The 26,457-nt window shown below is 39.4% G+C and overlaps 1 protein-coding gene across 4 annotated transcripts in view; it reads left to right on the top strand.

Annotated features, from left to right (window-relative positions):
• Window positions 1–26,457, top strand: part of DNAJC6 (DnaJ heat shock protein family (Hsp40) member C6) — a 152,452-nt gene that overhangs the window by 25,061 nt on the left and 100,934 nt on the right. Inside the window, exon 1 of one of the 4 annotated variants that reach the window (XM_058717106.1) lies at window positions 24,506–24,717. The exons of the other annotated variants lie outside the window; for them this stretch is intronic. Coding sequence (XP_058573089.1) covers window positions 24,522–24,717 — 196 coding nt within the window. The 5' untranslated portion in view covers window positions 24,506–24,521. Of the gene's footprint in view, window positions 1–24,505; window positions 24,718–26,457 lie in introns of those variants that run through there. 4 annotated transcript variants of the gene reach the window in all.

Below are 26,457 nucleotides of genomic sequence, written 5' to 3'. Positions count from 1 at the left end.
ACCTCTTCCCTGGTCATTAAAAAACAGACACTTTTATTTCATGTGACCTTGAAGATGGTTATTACCTAAGAATCACTTGATTACATATGCTTAGAAAAAGGTAATTTGTGTCTGTGAAATCTAACAGGATCCCAGCACAAGGTACTTTGTTTCCCTTTTAAGCCATTTTTAGTTTGGTGCGTGTGGTTTAAATTTAGAATACTTCTTCCAAACTGGGGGTGGGGGTGCAGAGATTGAACCCAGCTGTGACTCTTGCTGCTTGGAATAAATGGGAAAATATGGGAACCAGTGTTAAAAGGAGAGGATTTCAAAAGAAGGGGCTGCAAGGGAGGGAAATTGCCTTAATTGGGATAAAGGAGGGGAAGGAGCAGTGGTTAGTATCTCCTCTTTCCTTCCTACTCTTGCAAGATTTGGCCTACTGAAGATGTGGTGAGGATGTTTTATTTACACACACACACACACACACACACACACACGCACAGGCACACACACATACATAGACACATAGCCCTTGGAATTGATAGTGGATCATTAAATCATCCTGGATTCATTTTACTTTCTCAAAGACTAGAGTTTTCAGTTCCCAGCATGCTGTTCCTTCTGTCTGGAATGTATTTACCCTCCTCTTTCCAGGTTTAGCTCTACTCTTTCAGATAATAGCTTACTCTGTGAGGCTTTCTTTAACTCCACATCCCCTCCACATGCCCTGCCTTATAGCATACTTCCAGAGCATCCTGTGTTTTCCCTTTCATGTCACTTCTCATAGTTTTAGTTACTAGATTAAGTTCTGGCACACCATCAGCCCTCCGCACATACTGTAAAATGGAAGGAAGGAAAGAAAAGGGAAGAAGGGAAGGAGGGAGGGAGAGAGGGGCAGGAAAACAAAACAAAAGAAAAAAGAAAGCCATGTTTTGTCCCTGCTCTTAGACTAACAAAGTGGGCAAGTTCCTTAACTTCTGAGCCTTAGTTACCTCATTTTAAAACTGAAATAGTAATACCCAACTTATAGGGTTGTTGTGAAATTAGAAATAATACATAAAAAGCACCTAGGACTGTGCCTGACACATAGTCGGACACAGGACTGACTCCATTCAGTGTAATTAAAATGTATATATGTTCTCAAAAGAAAGCATGAAAATTCAGAAAAGCACAGAGAAAGCTGTAAAACCATCTATTAATCCATACTTTAGAGACCACTATAAAAATTTGGATGTATCCCTTTTCTGTGCATATCTTTATGTTTCCATATATGTGCTTTATCTTGTTGAGGTCATATTTACTTTTTTCCTACATGACTGCTCATACATCTTCCACTTTTTAGTATCTGCAAAATACTGCAACATTCAAAATATTTCACAATAATAAATAGGCCTTCAGTTGTTATAAGAAGATTTAGGGGGCGCCTGGGTGGCTCAGTTGGTTAAGCATCCAACTCCTGATTTCAGCTCAGGTCATGATCTCATGAGTCTGTGAGTTCGAGCTCTGTATCAGGCTCTGCTGTGGCCGTGCAGAGCCTGTTTGGGATTCTGTCTCTCTCCCTCTCTCTCTGCCTCTCCCCTGCTTGCTCTCTCTCTCAAAAATAAACAAATAAACTTTAAAAACAAAAGAAAAAAAAGAATATGTAGAAACTGGCACTTTCACCTTTCAGACTCTCCTTTTAACAGAACCATGTTTAATTTAGGAGAATAATCCAAATGGCAGGGTAGACAAATCATATATGGGATAGGGTACAAATTTATATATATATATATATATATGTTTACATAACCTTTCTTATTTATTTTGGTGAATTGGAGGATTTTTTGAGATGTTTCAATAAATGAGGAGGCCAGGGAGAATGAAAACTCCATTGACCTGGAGGTTCAGAGGCCTGAATTTTTTCCTACTTACAGTCCAGTTCCCAACACAGCTTGACTCAGTGACTTCACATTTGGGTCTTGTTTTCCCCATCTATGTAAATGAGAGAGTGGGTTTTGATATAGAGATTTTCAAACTGGGCTTTCTCGAGTGCTAGAGTTCTGTGGAGATTTTTTTTTCATATGGGGTAAGATTTCCTCTGAGGAAGGAATTGCACGGCTTAAAACAAACAAAGAAATAAACAAACACCAAAAAATTTAAGTTGAACATTTCTAATAAAATTCCAATGAGCTCTTTTCTTTTTTCTTTTTTTACTGAGATATAATTCACATACCCTAAAATTTGCCTTTTTACAGTACTATACAATAAAGAGGTTTTTTAGTATATTCCCAAAGTTGTGCAACCAATCACTGCTAATTCCATAACATTTTCATTGCCTGCAAAGAAACCTGGTACCCATTCATGCTCTTCCCTCTTTTCCCCTTTTCTGCAATCCCTGGCCACTGCTAGTTCACTTTCTGTCTCTATGGATTTGCCTTTCTTTGACTTCTCATATAAATGGAATAATACAACATGTGGTCTTTTGTGTCTGGCTTCTTTCACTTGGTATATAGTATTTTCAAGGTTTATTCATATGGATAAGTACTTCATTCCTTTCTGGTCAAGCATTTTAGGAATCTTTTTTCCCCCAGGCTTGGAAGAAAAGTTGATCAGACTACTAGAGGAAGTCCCATAATAGTAGATTTCTTTATCTGTACTGTTTGTTGAGAGGTAAACCAATTTCAGTATTTCAGGCTTTTAAGTAGAAGGCTCTATTTAGTGCATGTGAAAAACCATTTCAGCTCTCCACTCCCCCCATCTCCACCCCAACACTCCTTAAAGCCACGAAATAGATATACTGATTGGTCAGTTTTGTTTTCCTTCTCTGGGTCTGGGGGAGTCTTTTATTGCTGAGAATGTATGAAGTGATTCTTCCCAATTCAGTTGGTCAATTAAATGTACTCTTTCTGAATTTTTAAAAATTTTGTTTATTTTTGAGAGAGAGAGAGAGAGAGGATTAGTGGTGTAGGGGCAGAGAGAGAGAGAGAGAGAGAGAGAGAGAGAGAGAGAGACCAAGAATTTGAAGCAGGCTCCAGGCTCCAAGCTGTCAGCACACAGCCCTGACACGGGCCTCAAACCCACAAGCAGTGAGATCATGACCTGAGCTGAAGTCAGTCGCTTAACCAACTGAGCTACCCAGGTGCCCAGGGATCTACTCCTTTTGAAGACCCATTTCGAAGAGTAACTACTAATGTGAGGTCCACCACTATAGATTACTTTTGCTTGTTTTTGAATTTTATGCGGATGGAATCATTCAGTACCGAATCTTTTGTTCTGGCTTCTTTTTCCCCAGTGTTGTATTTGTGAGATCATCCGTGCTGTGTGGTGATTGTAGTACATTCGCATTACTATACAGTATTCCAGAGAGTAAATACACCACTTTACTTTTTTCATTTTAATTTTGACAGACAGAAATTTAGGTAATTTGTGGTTTTGGCATAGTACAAAAAGTACTGCTATGAACTTTCTCTTTGTGTCCTTTGGTGCACTTATTTCTGCTGGCTGTGTGCTAAGAGTGAAATTGCTAGATCATAATGGACATGTACATTAAGCTTTGGTAAATACCACCAAACAGTTTTACAAAGTGATTGCACCAAGTTTTACTTCTATCATCAGTGTATGAGATTTCTAGTTGCTCAACATCTTCCCAACATTTGATATTACCTGTTTTATTTTTAGTTTTATTTTAGTGATTCTGGTGGGTGTGTAGTGGTCTATCACTGTGATTTTAATTGGAATTTCCATGATGAATCTGAGATCAAACATCTTTCCAGTAGTTGATTGGACATTTGTATAGTTTTTTGTGAAAGGCCTGATTATGACTTTTGCCAAATTTTCTGCTGGGTTGTCTGCCATTTTCTTATTGATTTGAAAATTTCTTATTGATTTACATATTCTGGAAGTGAATCCTTTGGATATATGTGTTGCAAAAGTTTCTTGCACATGTGGCTTGCCTTTTCTCTCTCTTAATAATGTCTTTTTTTTTAATTTTCTTTTTTATTTTTTAAAATTTATATCCAAATTAGTTAGCATATAGTGCAACAATGATTTCAGGAGTAGATTACTTAATGCCCCTTACCCATTTAGCCCATCCCCCCCTCCCACAACCCCTCCCGTAACCCTCAGTTTGTTCTCCATATTTATGAGTCTCTTCTGTTTTGTCCCCCTCCCTGTTTTTATATTCTTTTTGTTTCTCTTCCCTTATGTTCATCTGTTTTGTGTCTTAAAGTCCTCATATGAGTGAAGTCATATGATTTTTGTCTTTCTCTGACCGACTAATTTCACTTAGCATAATACCTTCCAGTTCCATCCACATAGTTGCAAATGGCAAGATTCCATTCTTTTTGATTGCCGAGTAATACTCCATTGTGTGTGTGTGTGTGTGTGTGTGTGTGTGTGTGTGTGTGTATACACCACATCTTCTTTATCCATTTATCCCTCAAGGGGCATTTGGGCTCTTTCCATACTTAGACTATTGTTGATAGTGCTGCTATAAACATGGGGGTGCATGTGTCCCTTTGAAACAGCACACCTGTATCCTTGAATAAATTAATAATGTCTTTTGACAAACAAATTCTTTAATGTATACTTTATTAATTTTTGCTATAGTTAATACTTTTGGGGTCTTGTTTAAGAAATCTTTGCTTGTCGGGGCGCCTGGGTGGCTCAGTCGGTTAAGCGGCCAACTTCGGCTCAGGTCATGATCTCACAGTCAGTGAGTTCAAGCCCCGCGTCGGGCTCTGTGCTGACAGCTCAGAGCCTGGAGCCTGTTTCGAATTCTGTGTCTCCCTCTCTCTGACCCTCCCCCGTTCATACTCTGTCTCTCTCTGTCTCAAAAATAAATAAACGTTAAAAAAAAAATTAAAAAAAAAAGAAATCTTTGCTTGTCTTAACATCATAAAGATATTGTTTTATGCTTTTTTCTAGAGGCTTTATTATTTTAGAGTGTTTTTATCTAAAAACTTTTAAAATTCATTTGTTCGTATGTCAGCCTGATCTATTAAAATCACTAAATAGATGATGTTTAAAAAGCATTAAATAAATTTAGATAATGACTTTGCCACAAACTCCCTACCTGTATGATCTTTGGCAAGGTAGATTAGCATTCTGAACTTATCCTCAACTATAAATGGGATTAATAGTATCTACCTAAAAGTACTGTTGTGAGCATCACATGTATATGTATACATCTATATGTAAAGTATTAACAAAAATTCAGCTGTTATAAGAGACATTTTGGGGACAATTTAGGACATTTGAATAAATATTAGGTATTAGATACATGGGGGAATTATTATTAATTTTGTGGTTGTGTAGGAGAATGTCCTTATTCAGAGATGCATGATGAAGAATTGAGAGATAAAGTAATATGATGTCTCAATTCATTTGCAGTAATTTCAACAAAAAGAAAAAACCCTCAAATATCTAGATAAAGCAAACTGGTAAAATGTTTTCAGTTGTTGAATCTAGGTATTAGATCGTGTGGGAATTGTGAAATTCTTTCAACTTTGTAGTATGTGTGAAAATTTCATAATAAAATGATCAGGGAAAAAGTTAGTTATTAGTGAAGTTATGGCAGGGGTGCCTGGGTGGCTCAGTCAGTTGAACATCTGACTCTTGATTTTGGCTCAGGTCACGATCCCAGGGTCATGGGATTGAGCCTCATGTTGGCCTGTGTGTTGAGCATAGAGCCTGCTTAAGATTCTCTCTCTTTCTCCTCCCTCTACCCCTCTCTCCTGCTCATGCTCTCTCTCTCTCTCACTCTCTGTCTCTCTCAAAAAAAAAAAGTTGTAGCATTCTATTATTTAACATTTTTTCCCCAAAGCTAAAAGTACATAAGGACATAGTTAAGTGGATTTTAAGTAATTGACTTTGTTCTCTTAGAAAGGAGATGAAAATGTATTAAGAATAAATGTGAATTCAAGTATTGCCACCTTGAGTGGGATAAAGCTGAGCTATTTTCATAAAATAAAGGCATTGCTGGGACTATAAGGAAGGAGAGGGTTAGGAAAGGATCTAGGATGTACTTAGTGCCCATTAAACTACTCTTCTAGGTGCTATAAATATCACCTTTAATTTAAAAAAGCAACTCTTTGATGTAGGTAATATTAGAAATGTGCAACATGTTTTGAATAATTTGGCTAACACAGCTACTGGATGGTGGAATCTAGGATTTGAACCTAGATCTGTGTTTTGTCTTTTTCCTTTCCTCTCTCCCTCCCTTTCTTGTTTATGATGAAGATTGTATTGTTCTGTTTTGTTTTTTATTTTTTTTTTAATGTTTATTTTTAAGAGAGAGACAGAGCACGAGCAGGGGAGGGGCAGAGAGAGAGGGAGACACAGGATCCGAAGCAGGCTTCAGGCTCTGAGATGTCAGCACAGCACAGAGCCCAACGTGGGACTCGAACTCATGAACCGCCAAATCATTACGTGAGCTGAAGTTGAACGCTTAACTGACTGAACCACCCAGGCGCCCCTTGTTTTGTTTTTAAATGCATGCTATGCTTTTCATTGTAGAAGCTCTATAAAACACATATTAATCATTTAGGCTTCCTGCATAACAAACCACTCAAAACTTAGTGGCTTAAGACTATATTTATTCAGCTCACAGTTCTTTTGGCCAGGAGGTGGGCTCTGCTGGGTAGTTCTGATCTGGGCCCGTCTTGGCTGTTGTCAGTTGAGGCTTGCTTGCTGTCATGTGTGGGATGACTGGGCCAGTTCTTCCATGAAGCCTCCCAACCAATGGCAGACTAGTTTGAGGTCATTCTCCTAGGGAAGGGGAGGGGAGTCCAAGAGAGCAAACACGAGTATACCAGGCCTGTTGGTTGGGTCTAGGCTTAGAACTGGTACAATGCCACTTCCTCTCTTAGTCCCTTCCAATAGACTGGGTAGTCTAAACAACAGACATTTATTACTCACAGTTGTTAGGCTGGGAAGTCCAAGGTGCCAGGAGATAAGATTCCTGGTAAGAGCCTTCTTCCTGGCTTGCAGAAGTCCACCTTCTTGCTGTGTCCTCACATGATGGAGAGAGAAAAAACTCTCATCTCTCTTCTTTTTATAAGGAAATGAGTCCCATCACTGGGGTCCCATGCTCATGACCTCACCAATACCTAATTACCTCCCAAAGCCCCTACCTCCACATACCATTTGGGGCTACAATAGATGAATTTGGGGGGGACACAGACATTTAGTCCATAACACCCTCTGTTGTTCAAAGGAAGTTTTAAGGCCAGTACAGATTCAAGGAGTGAGGAAGTAAACTCTACCTCTTGATAAGAGGAAATGTGAAGGAATGTTGCAAAGTGGTATAGATGGCAAGGAGTGGCAGTGGGAGGTGGGGGGGTGAATGCAGCCATTTTTGCAAACAATCTTCCAAAACATACAAAAGCAAGCATCTTTTAAATAATTCTAAATACTACTATGAAAGTATAATTACTGTTAATATATTGGTGTATTTCCTTCCATTGTTTTGTCTATGCACATATAGAGACCGACCTTTTTCTCTTTTAAAAAAGAATATGATTCATATCTAGAATCTGATTTGTGTTCTGATAATTTCCCTTAACATTATATTGTAGGTATTTCCCAGGCATTAAATATTTCTTGACAATGTGGTTTAATCTATGATGCATAGGAAGCCAACAATAAATTTCTGTGTTCTAGGCACTTTGTTAAGCACTTTCACAGTTATCTTGATTAGAAGCAAGTTTCCTGTTAATTTCCAGGATTTATAATCTGCTGCTTCAGTGAAAAAACAATGCATTTTATGTGATGAAATGATCCAGAGAAAATTATAATAGTTAAGATATTATCAGCAATTCCCATTTTTCCTGTGAAAGGTTAGCCTGTCAACTATAACTGCTGAGGAAAGGGCAGTCTCCCCCTTGTAAATGGTGGGAAGATTGGGACGCTGACAACAGATGAAAGTTTGTGCTCTGCATTTCTCGCTGATGCTTAAAGACACCAGTTTGCTGGACTAGTTCAGGTGTTAAAGTTACATTGTTGGCCGTTGAAGACTGTTTTGGTGAACAATTTTATTTGCAAAATTTTGATTTTGATTCTGCGAACAGAGTGATAGCTAGTTAGACAAAAAGGGTAGTGGAGGGAACACTTCCATTTGTGATAGTAAGAGATTCATGATGCTCGTGAATCAATAGATACAGAGAAGTTGGGATTGTTCCCATGTGAGCACCTCTGTCCCATTGGCAGGCTCTATGTCCTGAGTGATCAATCAGAAAATATAGCACCCATGCTCCAAGGCCACCTGTCCAACCCTTTCATTTTATAGGTGAGGCCACATCATTATTAATTTATTTGATCTGGCTGTATTTCAGAGTCATGTTGAGCATTGGTTCTTACTGTACAGTTAGCATAATGTGATAAGGAGCATAAAATTTGGAGGCCAAAGACCAAGATTCAAGCCTCGGGTTTCTATTTTCTAGCTGTCAACTATGAGCAAATTACTTAATTTCTTTGAATTTCAGTTGTCTCATCTATAGTTATAAAAGCTTCAGTCTTCTTAGAGTTACTGTGGAGATTGACTGAGACAATTTATATCTGCACTAATACAGTAGCCACCAGCTCCCAGTGGCCTTTGAGCACTTGAAAGCATGGCTCATCCAAATCTAGACGTGTTGTAAGTGTAAAATGCACACTGGGTTTTGAAGCCTTGCTTGAAAAAATATAAAGTATCTCGCTGATTACTGATTTCAACATGTAGACTACATATTGAAATGGCGATATATTGTGTTCCTTGAAGTAAATAAAATATATTAAAATCAATCCTCTTATTTCTTCTTCTTCTTCTTCTTCTTCTTCTTCTTCTTCTTCTTCTTCTTTCTTCTTTCTTCTTTCTTCTTTCTTCTTTCTTCTTTCTTCTTTCTTTTTTCTTCTTCTTCATGGCTATGGGCACCTGGGTGGCTCAGTCAGTTAAGCACCTGGCTCAGTCAGTTAAGCACCTGGCTCTTGATTTCATTTCAGGTCATGATCTCATGGTTTGTGAAATCAAGCCCCACGTCAGGCTTTGCACTGATAGCACAGGGCCTGCTTGGGATTTTTTCCCCCTCTTTTCTCTCTCCCTGTCTCTCTGCTCCTTTCCTGCTCTTTCTCTTTGTCTCAAAATAAATAAATAAACATTAAAAAAAAATTTTAAATGTGGCTACTAAAGATTTAAAAATTATATATATGGGGGTGCCTGGGTGGCTCAGTTGGTTAAGCATCCGATTTGGGCTCAGGTCATGATCTCACACTCTATGAGTTCAAGCCCCGTGTCGGGCTCTGTGCTGACAGCTCAGAGCCTAGAGCCTGCTTCAGATTCTGTGTCTCCCTCTCTCTCTGCCCCTCTCCTGCTCCTGCTCTGTCTCTCTCAAAAATAAATAAACATTTAAAAAATTTCAAATAGAACTCATATTTTCTGCTGCATTATATTTCTACTGGTCAGCACTACACTGCCTGGAAATTCCCTGTAGAACATAGTGTACAGAATAAGTGTGAGCTATAGCCACAAAAAGTATGGAAGGTTTGAATGGGTAGGGATTCTAAGTGATAGCATAAGATTATTATTTTACTAAATTTCTAACGCAAGCTTTATTTAGGCATCTTAATTTTTCCTCTTAAAGTGTAGCAGGGAAAAGAGAGGAGTGATAATCCAGCTATGTAAGCAAACAGTAATGCCAGTACATTAAGATGATGCAGGCATTGTGCTAAGTATTGTCTTAGGTGGGATTCCTTTGGTATGTGTGGGCCTCTTGAATTCTTAGGATATAACTGCTGTTTTTTTTTTTTTCTTCTCTCTTCCTCTCAAATTTACTTCTTCCTTCTTGACAACAGTGTTCTCTCAGTTGACTTATCTCCCTCCACATTTCACAAAGTGTGGCTCTTACTACTCCTGACTGTCATCCTTATTCTAGGAGAGGACTCAGACCTATTCTCCCTGGTTTTAAATTGAAAAGTCCTGTGAAAAGGCCAGGTTGACCTAGCTTGGTTTCAGTTAACTATCCCTGGGCCATGGCTCTAATTCCAATGCCAGATGAAGAAGATTTCCCGGTGAAAGACTTGGTTAATAAGAGATTGAGTGTGTATACTGTACCTACCTTAGGTAATTTAATAAGTACAGCTATTCTGTGGGGTAATACCTCAATTTATAAATGAGGAAACTAAGGCTCAATGATGTTATATATTTTGTCCAAGTTTAAACATCCAGGCTGGAATCTCAGATCTGTCACCAAAGCCCATGTTCTTAACCACTACAATGACAGAATTTGAGAAAGTTGGGTTGTGTTGACTTAAGTTTTACTGAATTAGCAATTTGCTATTTTCTCCCCAACCAAACTGTTTTCCACTGAAATTTGTGATAGGAATGAAGGTAAGGCAACTGGCCCCACAGTAACATGCAGTAAATCTTTCCTGAATTGAAACCTATACTCCTGTGCTCTCCAATCTTGTATCCAAAGCTTTAAAGGTCACAAAAAAGGTCTACCATAATTATCTTTGTAGTAATGAGTTTAAAACATATTTATCACCACTTGGGCATTTGCTTTTGTAATTTTTTTTTTTTTTTTTTTTTTTTTTTTTTTTTTTTTTTTATTTTTGGGACAGAGAGAGACAAAGCATGAACGGGGCAGGGGCAGAGAGAGAGGGAGACACAGAATCGGAAACAGGCTCCAGGCTCCGAGCCATCAGCCCAGAGCCTGACGCGGGGCTCGAACTCACAGACCGCGAGATCGTGACCTGGCTGAAGTCGGACACTTAACCGACTGCGCCACCCAGGCGCCCCTTGCTTTTGTAATTTTTGATCATACACTTTTTTCTTTTTTTTTTGGTGCCTGTCACATAGTTGGCAATAAATATTAGCTACTGTATTTACCATACTAGCAAATGTTAGCTATTATATTTACATTAATAAATGTTAGCTATTATGTTGATTACATTAATACATTTTAGCTACTGTATTGTTAAAAATCATATCCAATTATACCTTATAACATTTCTAATATCATTATTATTTTTTGCAATAGCTTTATTGAGACCTGATTTATGTACCATATAATTAACCCATTTAAAGTGTATCATTCAGGGCTCCTGGGTGGCTCAGTCAGTTACGTGTCTGACTCCTGATCTTGGCTCAGGTCATTATCTCACGGTCTGTGGGATTGAGCCCCCCTCTGTGCTGACAGTGCAGAGCCTGCTTGGGATTCTCTCTCTTCCTGTCCTTCCGCTGCTCTCTCTCTCTCTCTCTCAAAATAAATAAATAAACTTTAAAGGAAGTGTATCATTCAGTGGTCTTTGATACCAGAGTTGTGCAGCCAATCACATACTTTCTTTTGAGAACTTTTCCGTCTCATTTTTCACCAACACGTGATTTCCTACAGTCTATACAATATGGGCATAGTGATTTCAGAGGCAAAGATGAAAGGGCCATCTTCTGTTATTTATAAACAATACCTGGCCCAAAGGAAATACTCTTTAAAAATGATGATCCAGGGGCCCCTGGGTGACTCAGTTGATTAAGCATCTGATTCTTGATTTCAGTTCAGGTTGTGATCTCACAGTTCATGATATTGAGCCCTGCTGTTGGGCTATGTGCTGGCTGACATTGCAACCGCTGCTTGGGATTCTCTCTCTCCCTCTCTGCTCCTCTCCTTCTCACATGCATGCACTCTCTTTCAAAATAAATAAATTTAATAAAATAAAAAATAAAAATGATGATCCATAAGTCTTGCAAGAAGATGATCTGGAGTATGTGAATCTCCTAGTCAGGTTAAAAAGTACATTTCAAACAAAAATGATTTTTTTTGAATGTTTATTTTTGAGACAGAGAGAGAGAGAGAGAGAGAGAGAGAGAGATCATGAGTGGAAAGAGAGGGAGACCAAGAATCTCAAGCAGATTCTGTACTATCAGTGCAGAGCCCAATGGCAGGGCTAGAACTCACGAACCATGACATCATGACGTGAGCAGAAATCAAGAATTGGACACTTAACCTACTTAGCCACCCAGCTGCCCCCAAACAAAAATATTTCAAAATACTATAAATCTAGGCACTTTCCATTACTCAGTAGAAATGGTTTTATTTACATAGGAAACTAGCAATAAGTGACAGTACTGGCAGAATCCATATTAAGCAGTGCAGTGGAAAGCTAAGAGCTCTGACCTGTGCTGGTCAGAAAGCCAGCCAGTCCCTTATATGTAGTTCTGAGGTGTGATGTAGTAACAAATGCAGTGACTAATCTTCATTGGATGCTAGGCAGTATACAGAGCAACTTTCCCTTATATCTTTCGTGGACTCTTCTCGGTGGCAGTGATCATTCTTCTATTTAACATGTATATATCCGTGTCTGCATTGTGTCAGGCATGGAGTTAGAGCAAACATGGCTGTGCCATCATGAAGCTTATAATCTGATGTGGGAAGTCATACATCTAATAGGAAATTTCAACACAAATTAGTGTGTTATAAGTGCTATGTTAGATGTACAGTGTTCTGAGAACTCTGGTTTTGAGAACTTCGTTGGTTTCCTTGGGGAAGTGCTATCTATGCAGGGATCTGAAGGGCAGGCAGGAATTGGCCAGACAGGGGATCATAAAGAAGCTTTATGTTTAGACTTAGAATGGAGACAGGGGCAAGTGGTGAGGGCTGAGTAGCTTATCTTAAAATGTGAGGAGTTCATGATGTTAAATACCTTAGACAGAGGGCAGCTGGAAGCCCTCAAATGGTTTTAAGCAGCTGAGTCACATAATTGGATTTGCATTTCAGAAAGCCAAAAGTGAATCAATTTGTTCACTTCCCGGTCTCAATATTCTTATCTTTAAATTGAAAGGAATATCCTGCCCTTTATAGCTCCATCCAACTTTAATATTCCATAAATTTCTGCTATCCTGGAAAAACTTAATTCCATGCTGATTTCCACATCTTTTGGGCAGCAAGGCCTTACTAAGATTATGATTAGTACTTGAAGAGGTGAGTTATGTGGGGATAGGGGTGAATGAGAGTAGGGACAGGAAGCTGAATGGATGATACATTATTTCCACTGGGAAATAAGGAGACAGAAAGGTTAGGCAGGTTCCTCTGAAGTCTCCTGAAAGGGAACCGGTGGGTGATTTTAATTTCTCAGTACACAGTGGAAGGGCACCTTGCCCCATTACAATATAATGAAATATGATGTTCCAAAAATTAAAGTGCTTCATACTGAGATATTTACTGATGAAATAACAGAAAGTCTGGAATTTGCTTAAAGGTAGTTAGGGATTTATACGTATAAAACATGATTGGCTGTGACTTGGTAATTGTTGATGCTGAATGATGGGTACAAAGGGATCAATTATATAAATTCATAATTTGTATATGTTTGAAATTTTCCATAATAGTAAAAGATAAAATAATAAAATAAAGATGCTCTGACTTATTATCCAAATTCTTTATTATTTTTAGCATGAATGGAGAAAGAATCAGACTCTCTCTCACTTGTTCATATTGAAATAGACTCAGGACTACTATATCATAGCACTGACACTTTGCTTTAAATTTTGTATCAACTTGGGGCGCCTGGGTGGCTCAGTCGGTTAAGCGTCCGACTTTGGCTCAGGTCATGATCTCGCAGTTTGTGAGTTCAAGCCCCGCGTCGGGCTCTGTGCTGACGGCTCAGAGCCTGGAGCCTGTTTCAGATTCTGTGTCTCCCTCTCTCTCTGACTCTCCCCCGTTCATGCTCTGTCTGTGTCTCAAAAATAAATAAACGTTAAAAAAAAAAAATTAAAAAAAAAATAAATAAATTTTGTATCAACTTTAATGCCTTAAAATGTTACAGACTGCATTGAGATTATGTGGGCAGATCAAAGAAAGAGAATTACACCCCACAGAAGGAGCACTTCTTTTAGGGATTTCATTGATGACATAGAGCTCTGTAGCTCCGGGCTGGGTCTGTCTAAGAAGGCAGTCTCTGGATAACAAGGTGAGGTGGAGAAATCACTGGCTTTGGAGTCAGGCATAAGAGACTCCGCTATGTGTCAGTTGAAGGATAGTGACAAGAAATAACAAAATAGATAACGTTCATTGTATTGTGCTAAGCTCTTTATGTACTTTATATCATTTGATTATAATGACTGCTCTATGAGTTAGATGCTACTATTTTACAGATGAGGAAGGTGAGGCATAGAGAACTTATTTGTCCATAGTCACATAGACTAAATAATTGCCAGTAAATGTTGTGGCAAAAAAAACAGCTGAAATCCAATGGTTAGGTTGCATTTTGTGTCACAGTGAAGATTAGCTTTGGGTGCACATCACAGAAAAAAGCAAGTAACAGTGGCTTAGAACAAAATAGTTTTATCTTTATGAAGTCCAGAGATAATCAGTCCAGGGTTGTCATGGTCCTCTGGGAATCAGGTTCCTTCTATTGCTTCATGTGGAAGTCTTTCAACCTCAAGTTTACTTCATGGTCCAAGATGTGTGCTGGAGCATCATATTCCAACCAGAAGAAAGGGAAAGGAATGGAAGAAGAACATGAAACCCACCTCCTTTTCAAGGATGCATACTAAAAATTGCACATATCATTTATACTTATATCACAAAATCATTATTATTATACCACAACTTAGTCTCATGTGTATACCTAGCAGATTATAGAAAACTTGCTTCTGGCAGGTCCAAGACATGAAAGATGACTGAGAAATATATTTGTTGTAATAGATGGCCATGTGCCCACCCAAAGATCAAGGTTAGCATAGAAGAAGATGGAAAAGAATATTGAGGATCACTGACAATCACTGTTTAGCTCACGCTCAGCTGTGTGTAGAGCTCTGGTCTCCATGGTTATGGTAATCCTTCTCAAAAGACCTTTCAGGTTTAAATGGGTAAATAGATTAAAATAATAATAATAAAACCCCAGGCAATTTTGTGCCCAGGAAATGCTAGTTTTTTCCCCCTTCAGTGAAATATGATTAAGTGGGTAGCAGTGGTTTGGTGCCCTGGACACTCAGCACCCAAGGAATGGATTCTACCCACATCTGAGGTGATCATAGTTTTCCTTATCACCATCATATAGGATTTGTCGCATGCACTAGGGCTCAACCTTTAGGCACCAAAGGGTGGTTACAGAGAATAAGCACCTACATGTTAAGGATCTTGAACATAAAATCTTATATAATGAACTCAGGGTCAAACATGGGGATATCTAAGATTTAGGGAAACTTTTACTTCAATGTAGATTTGTACTTGCTTTGAGGAGCTATTTACCACATGAAAATTTTCAGTTTGTTATTCCTTAGACTGAGAGCAATTGAACACAGGGCCAGTTTACGGTAGTCTGTCAGTGTCTGTCCATTTAAGAAGCTGATTTCCTTGCTCATAAAATGACAAATGAAAGAAACAGGTGCTTCTATGAGTTACTCTTGAAATGGTAATGTAGGTGTTACATTGTTTTTTCTTTTTGTTTTTTTTTTTAAACGTTTATTTTTGAGACAGAGAGAGACAGAGCATGAACGGGGGAGGGTCAGAGAGAGAGGGACACACAGAATCTGAAACAGGCTCCAGGCTCTGAGCTGTCCGCACAGAGCCCGACGCGGGGCTCGAACTCATGGACCGCGAGATCATGACCTGAGCCGAAGTCGGAGGCTTAACTGACTGAGCCACCCAGGCGCCCTGGTGTTACATTGTTAAACCATGAGCACGTCCTTGAAAAGTCAAGGGTAAATTGAATCTTAGCAAGTGGAGCTGCGTTTTAAGTGAGCTTACTAAGAAACCCATGGTGAATTTTTCTGTAAGTTAAAGATGGCCTTTCAAACTTGCTTTTTTTTTTTTTTTTTTTTTGCATTTTCATTCGGTTAGCGGATACTGAACACCAATTACTTGGCAAGCACGACGTTAGGCCTGGTAAAATGTGATGAATGTTGTCTTTAGCTACCAGAGGTGCTCAAAATACCTGAATTATAAATAGACAAATAATATTCTCAGGTTAACAGATAGTCAAATAATAGTAAAATTTGTTGCATCAGTTCTAAAACAGCTTTTAATATATTAACACTTGTGCAATCTTGGAACCTTTTAAAGATGTCATATGTATATCATAAGTTGTGTATTTTTCTTAATGCTTTTCAAAATGGACGATTTCTTAGATTTGATGAAATGCAGCATTTGAGTAGGGCTTTAGTGTTAATTATGTGCTTTCACAGACCTTATTTCATTTGATTCTTTCTGTGAGGGAGGACAAGTAGTCTCTTCAACTTCATGGAAAGGGAATGTGGCTTTGAGTGGGAAATTAGATTATAGAACACCTACATGTGGAGAGTCCTGAACTCATAGTTGTATTTTTCTTCCCAAAGAAAAAATGTCTTTTTAATCTGCATACACATATATTTATACATGTACACATGTGCAAACACAATGGGGGGATAACCTTCTTTCAAAGTGAGGAGCTTTCTTTTAATGAATATGAAGACTATTTTTCCTTCTAGTGATTAAAACTAGGCCAAAGAGTAGCCAAGTATCAATTTTCAGGAGCACAATATATCAAGTCCTCTAAGCCAGATAGTTACAAAACAAGATTGCCTATTGGGAAGCCACATACATTGAAAACTTGCAGGTTTCACTGAGCAGAACCTACCCTGTGGATAGTAAAGCAAGGGGAGTTCTGGTAAGGTGTCCCAACCATTTTTCACTGGCCACCCTTAGGTCAGATCCAAGAAATGACCCAAAGAGCCATCCAGCATTCACTTTGACCACTGGAATTGTCCCCTCAGACTGGTGCAGTGGCCAAAGCATAATCAGAAAGACTGGATTTTGAATACTGATCGCTAGCTGTATGAGCTTGGGCGAGTAACTTAACCTCTCCAAGTTTGCCTTAAAAAAAAGGGTAACACCTTTGCAGGTGGTTGGGTGGAAATTATGGTAGATAAGGTACCTGGCAAATGGAAAGTAACTAGTGACAGTTATTTTTATTACTGTTAGAGATTCAAGGAGGCACAGGTTTGGGGGTATTGAGTTATCTTAAAAAAAAATGCCCTGGCTGGAAAATTTGTCCTGTCTTGTAGGAGACCCAGCATTCCATCAGGCATCAGGAACAGACAACCTCATTTCCAAGGAGCTATTGTAGGAATAGTTGAGGTTTTCTTCTATTAAATATTACCAGCTCAGTTTTTCCAGCATATTTCCTCATCTCTCTTGTGTATTGCTCTATGTGTAACTCTTGACAGCTGCCACTATTTAAGCATGTGTTCTGTAGTAAAACCTTGATTAACTGGGACTCAAAACTGGAACACTTAAACGGTCATGGTTTTTCCTTCTGGGCTTCATTTGGAGAAGGAAGGAAATGACAGCTAAAGTTTTGAGAAGGATAGGAAAATTTGAGAACTAGCAAGAATCCTGTAATCAACACCTTCAGTTTTACTGCTAAGAGGAGAATGATTATCAAGGCTACTCTGCTGATTAATAATAGAGTCAGGAGAGGATTCCAGCCCATTGCTCTTTCTTCTGGACTGTGGCCTAAAGATGTGGCTTTTGGCATCTGTCTTGGTGCTGTTACTCCTGTAGTTCTGGCCACTACTGTAGAAGTCTCAAATTCAAATGCCTTCAAGGGCTGACTGATGGTAAGAATGAGTGGGGCAGGCTGGGTATTTCACGTGGGGAAGTGGTGGTGAACTATGGCACTCAAGCTGGAGCCTATGAACCTTCTATGAAGGCATGTAAGCTTACAATGAAAAAAAAGACAAAACATGTTTGGGGGCCAGACATGGCCTGTTGGTCCTCAGTTTGAGCACTTTGCATTGTTTATATCCATAGACCTTTATTCAATAAGGACAGAATCTGAATTATATACCTGAGGCATGTTGCCAAAGAGAGTTTCAATGCTATTCATTGATTTATATTAAAGCATTAAATTGAAGAAATGCATTTTATTTTATTTTTAAATTTATTTTATTTATTTCAATTAATTAATTTATTTTTTAATTTACATCCAAGTTAGTTAGCATATAGTGCAACAATGATTTCAGGAGTAGATTCCTTAATGCCCCTTACCCATTTAGCCCATCCCTTCTCCCACAACCCCTCCAGCAGCCCTGTTTGTTCTCCATATTTAAGAGTCTCTTATGTTTTGTCCCCTTTCCTGTTTTTATATTATTTTTGCTTCCCTTCCCTTATGTTCATCTGTTTTGTATCTTAAATTTCTCATGAGTGAATTCATATGATATTTGTCTTTCTCTGGCTAATTTTGCTTACCATAATACCCTCTGGTTCCATCCATGTAGTTGCAAATGGCAAGATTTCATTCTTTTTGATTGCCGAGTAATACTCCATTGTATGTGTATGTATGTATGTATATATATATATATATATATATATATATATATATATATATATATACCACATCTTCTTTATCCATTCATCCATCGATGGACATTTGGGCTCTTTCCATACTTAGGCTATTGTTGATAGTGCTGCTATAAACATGGGGGGGAAAGTGCCCCTTTGAAACAGCATACCTGTATCCCTTGGATAAATACCTACTAGTGCAATTGTTGGGCTATAGGGTAGTTCTATTTCTATTTTTAATTTTTTGAGGAACCTCCATACTGTTTTCCAGAGTGGCTGCACCGGCTTGCATTCCCGCTGGCAGTGCAAAAGAGATCCTCTTTCTCTGCATCCTCACCAACATCTGTTGTTGCATGAGTTGTTAATGTTAGCCATTCTGTCAGGTGTGAGGTGGTATCTCATTGTGGTTTTGATTTGTATTTCCCTGATGATGAGTGATGTTGAACATTTTTTCATGTGTCAGTTGGCCATCTGGATGTTTTCTTTGGAGAAGTGTCTGTTCATGTCTTTTGCCCATTTCTTCACTGGATTATTTGTTTTTTGGGTGTTGAGTTTGATACGTTCTCTATAGATTTGGGATACTAACTCTTTATCTGATACATCATTTGCAAGTATCTTCTCCCATTCTGTCGGTTGCCTTCTGATTTGCTGATTGTTTCCTTCACTGTGCAGAAGATTTTTATTTTGATGAGGTCCCAGTAGTTCCTTTTTGCTTTTGTTTCCCTTGCGTCTGGAGATGTGTTGAGTAAGAAATTTCTGTGGCTGAGGTCAAAGAGGTTTTTGCCTGCTTTCCCCTGGAGGATTTTGATAGCTTCCTGTCTTACATTTAGGTCTTTCATCCATTTGGAGTTTATTTTTGTGTGTGGTGTAAGAAAGTGGTCCAGGTTCATTTTTCTGCATGTTGCTGTCCAGTTTTCCCAGCACCACTTGCTGAAGAGACTGTCTTTAATTCATTGTATATTCTTTCCTGCTTTATCAAAGATTAGTTGGCCATACGTTTGTGGGTCCATTTCTGGGTTTTCTATTCTGTTCCATTGATCTGAGTGTCTGTTCTTGTGTCAGTACCATACTGTCTTGATGATTACAGCTTTGTAATACAGCTTGAAGTCTGGGATTTTGATGCCTCCGGCTTTGTTCTTCTTTCTCAAGATTGCTTTGGCTATTCAGGGTCTTTTCTGGTTCCATAGAAATTTTAGGATTGTTTGTTTTAGTTCTGTGCATACTGCTGGTGTTATTTTGATAGGGATTGCAAGAAATGCATTTTAGAAACCTGATCATACATAATAATTTTTGCATTTTGCCACAGAGAGAACAGAGACAGAACTCTTTGTTGTCCAGTTATGTAGGCAAGTGCATTCAGATGTCACAGTGGGTAGGACATTTACAGTTGGGACCCTAGGACCCCTTACTACTGCTATACATAGACATTCAAACATTTATAATTAGAACCCATAGTGAAAAATACATTTATGTCATTATTGAGGAGAAACACAAACATACTTTCACCACACAAACTCAAAACAGTAGTTCAAGAAACCATATCTTACCATATGCCAAAAACCGATGTTTTCTGACCTGTTTCATTTAATAATGGTAATGAATTGCTAAGTTTATTTTATAACCTAGTAAACCACAACGTACAGTTTTTAAAAAATCACTAGACTAGGTGACACAAATGCATTTTATTTGTTAATTTATTCACTACTTTATTCAGTAGATATTTACTCAATCTCTAGTGAGTGTGAGGTGCTCCTTTAGACATCATGAGGGATACAGACATGAGAAAACATGGATTTTGTCCTCAAGGAGTCTGAAATCTAATAGGAAAGAGATGCATAAAAATATCTAAAATGTCAAGGCAGAACAATTTCTGCATTATACATAATGTTTTTATATTAGCCTAATTTTACAGATAGGAAATTACAATTTTTTTTTAAAAAGTTACTTATCCTTGGGGTGCCTGGGTGGCTCAGTTGGTTGAGCATTAGACTTCGGCTCAGGTCATGATCTCACGATTCATGAGTTCGAGCCCCGTGTCGGGCTCTGTGCTGACAGCTCAGAGTCTGGAGCCTGTTTTGAATTCTGTGTCTCCCTCTGTCTCTGCCCCTCCCCCGCTCACACTCTGTCTCTCAAAAATAAATAAACGTTAAAAAAAATTAAAAGAAAAAAGTTACTTATCCTTATAAAAACAGTAGAATGATAGTGATAGCAGATAACATTTGTTATGCACTAGCTATATGTTAGGTACTGATTTAATTCTCACTACAGCCTTATTCTGATAGTACTATTCTTATGCTCATTTTACAAAGGAGGAAAGTGAGGCAGAGAGGTTAAGTACTTTAGGAGATACAGCTAAAAGAGTCTGTAGAAATAGGGTTCAATCCTAGGAAATATGGTTCTAGAACCTCAATTTTAACCGGTATGTTATACCTGGAAATTTAAAAGCATGGATCATATTCCCAGATGGGTCATGGCATATATCATCTTCTACTCCCACCACAAAATATTGTGACATCTGTTGTGATGGGAGAGTATTTTGAGGGGGTGGACGTGATGGGCAGGAATAGGGCCTGAACATTCCTCAGTGTGGATAACCTTTACCAAGTTAGTAAAAGTGACTTACTAAGTCAGCAGTAGAAAAGGCAAAGGGAAAGAATGCTACCCCCAGATCCCTGAAGAGGGCATCTAATTCTTTGGCTCTGTTCCATATGTGAGGTCGTATTGTCGAGATAAAATAAATTGTGGAGCAGTCTTGCTTTTGGAAAAGCAGGAGAGTTTGGCTCTAAATGTTCACCTTGGATTTTACCAGTGCCATCTCCCTTCCTTAAGCACAGGTCCTCATTCAGAATAACACAGACAAATTTCCATTAGTATAATCCTGGAAAAAATAATACTGTCCTTTACTGAGCATCCCCCCAGGGAAGAACTAGGACTATTGTGCACTGAGGACACAGCCGTGCCCAGCCAGCCCAATAATAGTGATAATAGTGAATATTTAAGTATTTACTCTCTATGTGTTAGGTACTAATTTCTTACTTCAACTATACAGTGATGCTGTTTATACTATGCTGTATTTTATGGAGTAGAAAAGTAAGCTCCTCATGCACAAGTGAACTCTTTATGAATTTGATCTTTAGGATAGTAAAGACAATTTTAGTGTCAAAATTGGTGCGTATTCCAATTTAAGCCCCAAACTAGTTTTTAGACTGTTGTAAATTAACATAGTTATTGTATTTTCCTGCCTTTGTATGTTCTTTATATCCTTAATTTTGTAGGGTCATTAATAGTTACTCCTTTAAAAAAAATTTTTATTTATTTATTTTGAGAGAGAGAGCAGCAGCAGAGGGGCAGAGAGAGAGAGAAAAAGAGATCAAGGGTTTGGGGGGTGGGCAAAGAGAGGGAGAGAGAGAATCCCAAGCAGGTTCCATGCTGACAGCATGGAGCCTGACGTGGGGCTCATCTCACAAACCATGAGGTCATGACCTGAGCCCAAATCAAGAGTTGGGATACTTAACTGACTGAGCAACCCAGGTGCCCCAACAGTTATTCTGATTAATTTTATTTATGTTAAATAAATGTCAAGAAAAAAATTCAGTGGTCCCTTTAGCCCATTCATGTTTTTCTTTAAATTTGCAAACTGGGGAGATAGATATCCAAAAATACAAAGGCATATGTTTCATTTTAATTTCTTCCAGCAGTATGTCTGGAACTCTCAAAACAGTTGAACAAAAAGAACTGAGAGAACTCTTTTTGAAAATAATTATTTTTCACTTTTGAAAAGTGGTCATGTCTAAATTCTCTTAATCCAGTGATTATAAATCCAGAATTTGCCAAGGCATATGATGGATACTAGGTATTTACTCTCCCTGTGTCTCAGTAATGAATTAAGAGAGAAGGAAAAGTACAGAAAAAGATGATTTAAAATGTTATTGGAAAATATGTATTTACTAGACTTCATAGAGTATTACTTTAGTCAAGTACATAAAATAGCTCAATCTGACAGATTTGGAAAATTAAAAGTATGAAATCTGTGTTTAAAATTTTATTACAGATTTAACTGCTCTCACTCAAGTTGTTTGATCTTGTAAATGAGCATTAACTGCAATTTGTGATTTGGGTCACACCAGACCTTTTTCAGATACTGCACTTTGGAAAGCAACTGGTCAGGGAATTGAGGTCTTCCCAGAGGGACTGGAGGAATCTGCAGCATTCTTGGCCTCTACTGATTCGTCCTATTCTTCTAAGACTTTGTGTTTGGGTTGTCCTTGAATAGGCAAATGTCTTTCAATCCAATTAATTTATTGTATGTAGATCTATGTAGAGCTAGAGTTTCTTGGAAACTTAGGGTCCCAAGTCATTAGGACCCAAGCCTCTTATACGTTGTTTGATTTCATGTCCTTAATGATCAAAATAACAGCAGGAGAAAGCCATGAAAGGTGAGAAGGCAAAAATGCCTTTGTGTGGGCTTAAGCAAATTTTATATACATGCACTTTTTTCTTGCTGATCCGTGATGAAACTCTGCCAAATGACTTTTGAAAAGCTCTTTACTTAGTCATTGCAAGTCCTAACAGGGAAAAGTATCATTTTAAATTTTTTTTTTTCAACGTTTTTTATTTTTATTTTTGGGACAGAGAGAGACAGAGCATGAACGGGGGAGGGGCAGAGAGAGAGGGAGGCACAGAAGCGGAAACAGGCTCCAGGCTCTGAGCCATCAGCCCAGAGCCCGACGCGGGGCTCGAACTCACGGACCGCGAGATCGTGACCTGGCTGAAGTCGGACGCTTAACCGACTGCGCCACCCAGGCGCCCCGAAAAGTATCATTTTAAACCAGGATTTTACTTGAAATGATAAAAATGAGAGATACTTCTGCAGTATTAGTAATTCAGGTGAAAATGAACATTTGAGACTTAGAGTTATGTCCAGGTTTTGCAAGCCATGAAACATATAATGCTGGGGTTCTCTTTAAGAATAAGAATATAAAATCACAAATATAAAATTAGGTGCATAGCCTTGCAAAGGGCTTCTGCAAGAAAGGGGCTCTGACCCTTCAGCTTGATTAACTTTGTGATTAATTCTGCACTGATAATGAGTGACTGCTTTCTTTGTTTTCTGAAAATTATGAAAGAAAAAAGGGGGAGGGGCTAGAGAATGGAAAGAAAATCCTTGTCTAGCTTGCTTCCTAACCATCCCCTCAAGCCAACTGAGTGGTATAGTCCTTTCTCCAGGTCCCAAGGTAAATGATGTCAGAACTGAAATTGCACCTGATTCGACCTCCCCTCCTCCCCCAATTATTCGTTCAACAAATAGTTCCTGAAACAGTCACATCTACTCCCAAGGTGGAATGGATCCTGTCTCGTACTTAGAATAGCCAGCTTTTTGAAATCTCACTTAGGGATCATTCCCATTATCCTAAATGTGCAAAATACTGCTGTTTCTTTCTGTGTTAGCATACATATAACTGGCATTTAACATGCGTTCTCTTTCTGTTCAATTAAGTTACAAGTCAGTCCTCCAGGACGATAACCTTTGATATGCCGAATCTTCCAGCAAATATAGGCTAAGTTATACAAAATGGGCGTGTCTGGATTTTACCAAGAGACCCCCTCGTCCCCAAAGCTTACCAAACACAGACACCCAGCCTCTTTCTTCTTTACCTCGCGCGCGAAAACACCCACTACCCGGGTCGTAGTAGTTCCCTCCCCCTTCCACCACGCCCCATTTTCAGCCCTCAGCCCCCCTTCTTCAGAGTCTCCCCTCCCTTACTCTGTCTCTTTTCTTCCCTCCCCGTGGGCCAGCCGCGCTTGGAGCTGCCCTGCTGCGCGGCGGGGCGACGCGGCGACACCTATAGGATTGCTTCCGGGCACTCCCCAGCCAGAGGGTGGCTGGCCCGGGTCCCGGAGCTCGGCAGGGCCGGCGGCTCCGCGGCGGCGCCGAGGACGCGCGCACCCGCTAGCCCTCCCGCCCGCGCCCTCTTTTTCAACCTCGGTCGCGCCGGGCGCCCAGAGCCTCTCTTTGCCCAGGGCGGTGGCTTTGCCGCGCGCCCCGCCAAGCTCCTCTCTGGTGGCCGCTCCCTCTTTCACTCATCTATGCGTCATGTCGGACACTTGATGGTTTTTTTTTCTTTTTCTTTCTTTCTTTCTTTCTTTTTTCCTTCTTTTTTTTTTTTTTTTTTTTTTTTTTAAATTCCTCCTTCGAGCCCTTTCCACCTTCCACCTCCCCTTCGTTTCCCAGGTTGATTTTTTCCCCCCTCTTCTCTGGGCTTGCCCATGAGTCTCCTCGGGAGCTACCGGAAAAAGACCAGCAACGATGGTTACGAATCCTTGCAGCTGGTGGACAGTAACCGGGACTTAAGTACGGGAAGCGGCGCGGGTGGCGGCAAGCAGAGAGTGAACGCCGGGGCGGCGGCGGCGCGGAGTCCCGCCCAGCAGCCTCAGGAACGCGCCAGCACCATGGACAGCTCAGGTAGCGCTGGCGGCGGGGTGCGCCCCGCTGAACTCCACTGGGTCCTCCAAGAGGCGGCCCACTCCGCTAGCCCGAGGCTCCCACCTCAGCCTTGGCCTGGGAGGGGCCGGGATGGAGCGAAGGCATCTAATACCACCAGGGTGTCGCGTCTCTAATTTCTCTAGTTCCTGGAGCTAGGAAACGTTAGATCTGTCTTGAGGCCCAGTGACTGTAGCGAGCGCCTCTTAATCTCGCTAGGCTGCTGAATACACCAGCTGGAGGCGGGGAGAGGAGGGGAAAGGGGAGGGAAGGGGTGGAGGCGAGAAGGGAGAGGGTGGCGCGAGGAGCCACTGGGAAGGAGGGCAGGGAGAGGCAGCTGCCTTCACTACCCAGCTGGATGAGGGGGAGAGGTGAAGGAGCAAGTGCGTTGAATGTTTTTGCAGCCTGCAGACGGTATTTATTCCAATTATTATTCTCGTAATGCTGATGTCATTTGCAATTCTGTAAAGCTGTGCCTCTTCTCAGTTTGGCTGTCTGCTAGGGTTAATGCTGTTACCTTTCTTGAGCAATTTTTACCTTGAGCAAATTTTTATCTAGAGATCTTTTACACAGCTTTAGGCTTTGTACGATGAAATTTATTTCATCGGCTATTGACTTTGATCTTATCTTTTTTGCATTGAGTGTACTAATGTATCATAAACTTTACATGTAAGGAAAATGAAAATGCCTCTAAACTTTGTATCTGGGCTTGCAACCTTCGTTTATAAAGCATTTTGACAAGTTGGTTTTCTCTCTGTTGGAAATGCTCTTTTAGTGATTTCCATAGCAAAACTGTCATTTAATATACGTATGTTGGACCAGGGGTATTATTATAGCTGTTTGCTCACCTTTTCAAGGAACCAGGATCAGAGGATTGTTTACATAGAGATAATTTATAATTGAAGTGCTCAGTGTTTTGTTCTGCACAGGTAACTTTAATATATTGGACAACTGAGGAATCCAGAAGAAAGATTCATGTTGGGTTTTTTGGGAAGTAATGAAAAGAAACTGAATTTAATTCCTGCACTTTGGAAATAAATGCTTGTTTCTTTTAATCGTGTAATGGCTCTCCCTGGACTACCATTTTCTATTTTCCTCATCCCATAAGTGGGATAAAATATTGTTTACAGATGTTCAAGTGTCCTGGCCTGAAAACGTATTTTACCCATACAAGCTCTTACTGAAGTTAAATAAGGTGTTGGTGCAGTGTTTTCTCAGGACCATTTTAAATTAAAGCTAAAGTTACCCGAAGGGACTAATGGTTCTAACAGCTTTGGTGTTGATGTTGTACACGGGTATTTGATTTATGATTTTCAAATCTTTGATAAAGTCCAGAGCATCTTTTGCCTGGATGTGATCTCTTTTAAATCTTAAAAAAAGATTCATGCATTCCAAATGATGCCATCATAATCCTTTCTGGAACGTAGTGGACAAGTACACACATGACTGAAATGGAAAGAACAGTTTTCAAATGAGTGAGGGAGAGCCCCACTTCTGGAAAATGAAAGAAATATGAAATTTTGTGTAGTTTTCACTTTTCATAGGGATTTTTGTTTTAAGAATTGGAATTTGTTTTTAAAGTTTCTTACATCCTAGAATAAATTTAACACCTATTTCCTGAGTCTGTTATATGCCAGGTACTGTGCTAAGGACATTTCTGGCCTTTAGGGGACTCATATAATAGTAGTAGTAGCTCAAACACACAGCAGCCTATATAGTAAG

Source organism: Neofelis nebulosa, chromosome 2 (genome assembly GCF_028018385.1).
Source record: "Neofelis nebulosa isolate mNeoNeb1 chromosome 2, mNeoNeb1.pri, whole genome shotgun sequence".
Classification (NCBI taxonomy): Eukaryota; Metazoa; Chordata; class Mammalia; order Carnivora; family Felidae; genus Neofelis; species Neofelis nebulosa.
Note: the sequence above shows the minus strand (reverse complement) of the source record. Positions and strands in the feature narration are given on the sequence as shown.